The 6728-nt window shown below is 34.3% G+C and overlaps 1 protein-coding gene across 1 annotated transcript; it reads right to left on the bottom strand.

The window, feature by feature from the left end:
* Positions 1-260: 260 nt before the first annotated feature.
* Positions 261-4760, bottom strand: LOC132032057 (uncharacterized). The gene is made up of 2 exons (XM_059421873.1): positions 4234-4760; positions 261-459 (listed from the first exon to the last, which is right to left on the bottom strand). Exons 1-2 carry the CDS (start codon positions 4758-4760, stop codon positions 261-263), a joined length of 726 nt encoding a protein of 241 aa, XP_059277856.1.
* Positions 4761-6728: the final 1968 nt, after the last annotated feature.

The raw sequence follows: 6728 nt of genomic DNA, 5'->3' as shown, positions 1-6728 counted from the left end.
GTGAAAATGTCTAACCAAAATCTTCATTCAACACCACAGTTCTTGTTATGCTTGGGTAGTTTGGTGTCAAAACTGGCTTTCCATAATGCATAGCTTCTATTAGTGTAAGATCAAGTCCTTGTGGCCTTAATGCTGGATTCACAAACACGTCAAGTGAATTATAAAATTTAGATAATCCAATGCACCTAAAACTTTCACATTTTGGGCCTAGTTCCGCGTACCTTTCCGCCATGGCCCTGACCCTGCTACTGTTGGAAATCTTACGGAAAATACTTCATCACGAACACGTGTAGGGACTTTTCTTCATCGCGAACACTTATAGGAACTTCTTTTACACTTGAGGAAAATGCTTGATCACGAACAGCGTAGCAGAATTTTTCATAGCTTGAGGCATGCCGTGGCTTTGTCCTTAAGGATATTTCACCGCATATGGGTGTATCGGGGGATTCAACAAGCTCTCTAGTACAAAACTAGGATGAGAATCTAACAAAGATTTATCTCAAAAATAAAACCCAGCACACACAAAAATATGGGAGGAAGAACTTTTCTTGATGTATCTCTTTTCTACAAGGAAAAATATGTTTATATCTCTCATAGAAAACCAAGACTACAAAATGAGGAGGAGTATATTTTTCTCGGTTTTCCTACGAAAAAATCAACCCATAATGTTATATTATATATTATTATATAGCTAACTTCTAATCATCTCTTTTGTACAAAGATTTAAGAATAATAAATGCCATAAAAGATCATAAAGGCAATTGGTCAAATGACCGGATTTAATTTATAAAACCGTTTTGCAACGTCAGGAAATGAATTCAAGAATAATTATATTCTTAATAATGGCTAATAAAAGTGAGGTGATTAATGGCTAGTAAAAGAATAAATATATTTCTTTTGTATTAAAGCTAATAAAAACCTTAGAGATAATCCTTTTATTTTTGAGATATTAAATAGAAAATAATATTTTCTAACAATCCCCCATATATCTCAAAAATAATAAAATAAATAAAATAAGAAGTTTTGCTGGGTTTACATATATGAGTACAATACGTCGAATCTGGTGTCTCGTGCCATGAATCCGAGACCTAGATAAAACAAGATTAAACTTACGAGAATAATTGGTGAAGTTTACAACTTCTATGAACCAAAAATTCTTTTATAAGCCTAGGGTCTTATTCTATCACATTATACTCGCACAATCTTTGTCGTTATCGCGGTTTTGCGCTTATGAGGCCATGCGCGTGTCCTGGTATTCATGAGTGCTCTAGAAATCCGTCACAATTTCATAGAAGCGGCACCACTCCACACTCATATAGGTCCAATCATCAAGTGTATCTAGAAAAGAATACACACTTTTTATAAATGATATGAATTGGATTAAGAGTTATAACTCAGCCTCACTTTATCTTGTGAAATTACACTATATTCACACACCATAGGAAGGGATATAATTTTATAGTGCACACTTGATCAACTAATGACTTGTTATTACCCATATGAACCTAATTCATGGGATCTCCAATCTCATAGGTTTGGTTACCATCATTGTTGATCTTCTCATTGACTAAAAAAATCTCATTCCCCTCGATGTTTCGTATAGTCCGTGAATTGATCAAGTTCACCTCTGACTTCACATACTTTATTTACGTAAATAATTTCATCTCACAGCAGCTGCTTTAACACATTATGTCTCAAATATATATGTCTATTTTTGCCATTGAATTTTTTTTTTCCAGCTACAGCTATGACAATCACAATGTATAGACGCAAAATTATTGTTGGTTTTATTCCAATTGGAATACTTGTTAAAAGGTCTCTTAACCATTCAACCTCATTACCAACCAACTCCAAAATAGTAAATTCAGTTTAGTTGATTTCCATGTTATGGAACCCCCACCAAAAATAAACTCATAACCACTCGTAAATTTTGATATTCACTCAGCATCATTGTACCCTCTAGTACAACAAAATTAAATCCACTACATTTGTACCATAATTATGGCACCTCACAAATGTTTATTCCAAAAATGAGTAGCATAACATTAACAAGACACCCCCACACTATCATATATTTCAGTCTAAAGAATATTCTTTCTATAATTCACAAGAAATATTTTCCCTCCAATTTGTTTCTTCTCCCAGTATCACCATAATAATTAAGTCATACTATCTCTTACTTATATATAATAAAGTAATATAAAACGTACAGAGAGAGCACCCAACAAACATTTCTAATTTTCTCACTCTCTTAGTTTTAAACACAATCAGTTACAATTGAATTCAAATGGTCTGTCATGGTTTTCAAAAGCAACGTCTGAATTTTAATGGAATAATTATACTATTACGACACATTAATATAATATTAAAGTAATAAATCTAGACAAAAACTCTGCAATATCAACTTTATCTATTTCAACAAGAGAAACTTGAACTTGTATTTTCTTATATAAGAAAAACTAATATATCCAAGTCTAACTTACCATAAACTAAATGAAATAATCATGTAAACACAAGTACTAGCATTTTCACCTTGGAAGATATTAGGCACAAACAAATCATGATTACAAAATTCTTTGCCAATAAAAACATTGTTTTGGTTAACACAATTATCAGGCTCAAAATAAACTTTCACCCCCACTTTTCCTAATAATCTCATAGAAACTAAATTGGTTTAAAAATCTTAGGAACATGCATGTACCACCTCAGTTAATGTCAATGTTTTTCCAAATATGTGTTCAAGAAGAGAACTTTTCATTCCAAGAACTTGAGTAGTTCTAGAATCACCAACATAAATCAATCATTCTTTTTCTTCAACTTGGGTGTAGAACACAAAATTATTTTAGCACAAATATGCTTAGTAGCACCAAAGTCTAACACCCAATCTCTCACTATTACAAGATTCTCTTGAGAAATGACCACAACAATTATATCATCCGCTTAGCCACACTTATTTTACTTAGCGGGATTATCATTTCTCCGAATCTTCTTTTACATTGAGAGATATAATGGCTTAGTTTGCCACACATGTAATTATAGTTATTTTCACAGAAGATTTTCTTATTGACTTTATGTCAACAAACCACGTTTTCTTTTCTCCAAATATAAACATAAAATATTGTCATACCTTATTAGACTTTCCAAGACATGCACATATAAAGTTCTCAGCCTCTTCTTGGCACTTCCCAAACACGGGTGCATGGTTACGGACATTTCCACCCCCTTAGGAACTTAGCGGCAAAGAGGGTGGCGAGCGACATACTTGACGTCCGACCAAACTTGTCGTGGACCAGCGATTCCACCAAGTGCATCCCCATTGTCCCCAAAGTAGTTCAAGTAATATTTATCGCTAGATGCCTTGTTGAAAATATTATAAACCGTATTCTCCGTAAGAATAGAGTATAAAAAATATCCTTAAGATTGTTGGAAATCTTACGGAAAATACTTCATCACGAACACGTGTAGGGACTTTTCTTCATCGCGAACACTTATAGGAACTTCTTTTACACTTGAGGAAAATGCTTGATCACGAACAAGTCAGGAATTTTTCATAGCTTGAGGCATGCCGATGGCACTGTCCTTAAGGATATTTCACCCGGTATGGGTGTATCCCCCAGGATTCAACAAGCTCTTCTAGTACAAAACTAGGAGCCAGAATCTAACAAAGATTTATCTCAAAATAAAACCCAGCACACAAAAATATGGGAGGAAGAACTTTTCTTGATGTATCTCTTTTCTACAAGGAAAAATATGTTTATATCTCTCATAGAAAACCCAAGACTACAAAATGAGGAGGAGTATATTTTTCTCCGGTTTTCCTACGAAAAAATCAACCCATAATGTTATATTATATATATTATATAGCTAACTTCTAATCATCTCTTGTACAAAGATTTAAGAATAATAAATGCCATAAAAGATCATAAAGGCAATTGGTCAAATGACAGGATTTAATTTATAAACCGTTTTGCAACGTCAGGAAATGAATTCAAGAATAATTATATTCTTAATAATGGCTAATAAAAGTGAGGTGATTAATGGCTAGTAAAAGAATAAATATATTTCTTTTGTATTAAAGCTAATAAAAACCTTAGAGATAATCCTTTTATTTTTGAGATATTAAATAGAAAATAATATTTTCTAACAGCTACTAGTTGGAAAACTCCCGGATAACACTTTGTTATGAACGAAAACGCTTCGTAGAGAAGTGGGTGCCCCTTGTCCCTTACTAACCTCCCAGCAACCCCTAAAACCAAGGTAACATTTGATGGGATCCCAATTTTTTCACGAAAATTTGATCTGGATATAGGGTCATACTCAAAATCTGTCTCATCAACGCCATTGACTATAACATGTACATTTCTTTGAGGGAGTTGATAGACATTTACTAGAACTTCCCCTGCACTATTGCTTATGCATATTTGGTGAGAATAGCTCGAAAAGAACTTAATTTCATCGCTGAGCCTTGGCATTGCTTCTTGAAGTTCATTCATAGGCCCTTGCCCATTGGGGTTGTGAAGAAGTTCTTGAAATAGCTTTGAGTGCATAATCTCATACCAAATCCAGTGCCATGTCACTGCGACATTAGGCAGAAATTTCGCGCGCCAATGACGCAATGTCACACTCTCAGTGTGCACATAATAAAAAGGCCTACCCCTATTTTCTTGATCAAATATATCAAAAGCTAGAGAACAATTGAGTGTGCCATGATCATTAGGTGCAAAATACACATGACCAGTGGCGTACGCAGGATCTTTCATGTTGTCACCATGTAAAAGAGTGAACAACTAAATAAATCACTATAATAATATCATATTATAAAAAGAAAACTCAAATCATATTAATAAAACTCATTTTAAGTACATTATTACAATCCTGGACGAGATTTCATCTTTTGAAAGGTATCCATAATAGCCTCATTAGAAACATTACTAAATACTTCTTTTTCTATATAAGGAACCAAACAACCACTCAAAAGCTCATCATCCATGTGATTTCATAAGTCAGTCTTAATCAACTTCATCGCAGAAAGCTTTTCAATCAGAAGATAGCAAGCCAAATCGGTAAAAGTAAAGCAAATTTCACTAGAAGGAACACAAGAAGATATGTTCCATGCTTCTTTATGATAATATCGCTCCACTGAAATTTAGGCTGCTGTGATGCAATTTGCACAATTAGGAACTGATACGCCAATCAGGATAAGGAACGAGAAGAAATCATATTCTAGTTGATAAAAGAACTTTTAAGGCTATGACTTATGAGTTCTTTTAGGGTTTTAACTTTATGATAAAAAAAAATTCTAATGAATTATGCTCATAGTAATTGCCCTTTTATGGTTGATTTGGGATTTAAATTATCTAATTTTATTGCCTTTTTTTTTTTCGTCCAGTTGATTAGGATTAGAAAGATTTAAAATTAACAAAAAGATTGAGGCTAAGTGGGTTCGAACTCAAGACCTGCTCGCATATTTGAAGCACCTAACCAAATCGCATCAAAGTGTGCAAGTTCGTCAAAAGCAGTGTCACTATATTCATTTTACCTTCTAATTTCGTTCTTTTTATTTTTTAAATACGTATATCTAGTAAAAAAATTCGACGAAGCAGTGTCACGTGACACCCCTCGGATCAACGTAAATCCGGCCCTGCACATGACGGGATCCATCATGAATGTCATAATGAAATTTCCTATCGGATGGGACGGTGAAAATATGAATTTCATGTCCTTTAGTAGCCAGGGCAGTATACAACGTAAACGCGTGTCGTTCCATACCTCCAGGATCTACTCCAATTGGCCATGTTTTTTAAAAGACTGCTAACTTAAGATTCTCATGAGAAATTGGTCCAAATGAAAGCTTATTCCATGGGAATTTTGCATCACATGAATCGCCATGAAATAGACCTCAATGTTGGTCCAAGAAGTGTGGCTCTTTCTAGGAATTGCTTGAAGGGGCAAAGAAGTAGACAAGAGAGGTAATGCAAAGAGTTGTTGTGAGAATTGTTGAAGATTTTAAAGAAAGAAACTTATTAGAAGCATTGGATTTGCTAGAATGGTACTTCAAACCCATTGAGACATCAAGAAGAGCTTCAAGATTATATAGGGATGAAATTAGGTGATTTTCTTGATCTAGACTATGTAAGGCATGGTAAAGCAATTTTCAAATAAAATTCCAGTTTTGCTCTTGGGGTTGCCTTTTTGGGTTCCGAATTAAAGTATAGCAATATGGGTATTATTAGAAACTTGTAGAGTATTATTTTGATTGTATTGAACCCGATTCTGTAACAAAATTAAAATTTTGACCTTCGGGGCTCGAAATCGGCTTTTTGGGTGACTTTTTGGACCCGAATTATTTTCCTAGCAATATGGATGTCTACGGACTCGTATACTTACGTATTTGAATAGTTTGAGATCATTTGGAGGCGTAGAAGAAAAGCAAGGCCGTGTGATGATCGTTTGGGCTTCGGACTTCAAATCAAGCAAGTTGAGACCTTTCTTGACCTTATTTAAAGCGTCGTGGTTGGTTAAAATGGGCTAAATAAAAGGGAGTAATGGGGTAACTAAGGGGATCACGATACATGTGAGGTGACGAGAACTTTTATCGGGTAACGGTACCATGTTATGGGTATTTGTGTATATTTACACTATATAGTCCAGTCTGAATGCCATGCTTTGGGCATTAGTTGATAGCATAGATTGACTTGTGTTTTGTGATTGGGACATGAGATCTCTTG

This window comes from Lycium ferocissimum, chromosome 9, assembly GCF_029784015.1.
Source record: "Lycium ferocissimum isolate CSIRO_LF1 chromosome 9, AGI_CSIRO_Lferr_CH_V1, whole genome shotgun sequence".
Taxonomy (NCBI): domain Eukaryota; kingdom Viridiplantae; phylum Streptophyta; class Magnoliopsida; order Solanales; family Solanaceae; genus Lycium; species Lycium ferocissimum.
The sequence above is the reverse complement of the archived record's forward strand: the minus strand, read 5'-3'. Positions and strand labels throughout refer to the sequence as shown.

Coding starts and splice junctions, on each gene's coding strand:
- LOC132032057 (XM_059421873.1), bottom strand. CDS start 4,760: ATGAAAGATCCTGCGTACGCCACTGGTCATGTGTATTTTGCACCTAAT. Junction 460..4,233: donor GTTTTAGGGGTTGCTGGGAG/GTTAGTAAGGGA, acceptor GTTTTGTACTAG/AGAGCTTGTTGAATCCCCCG.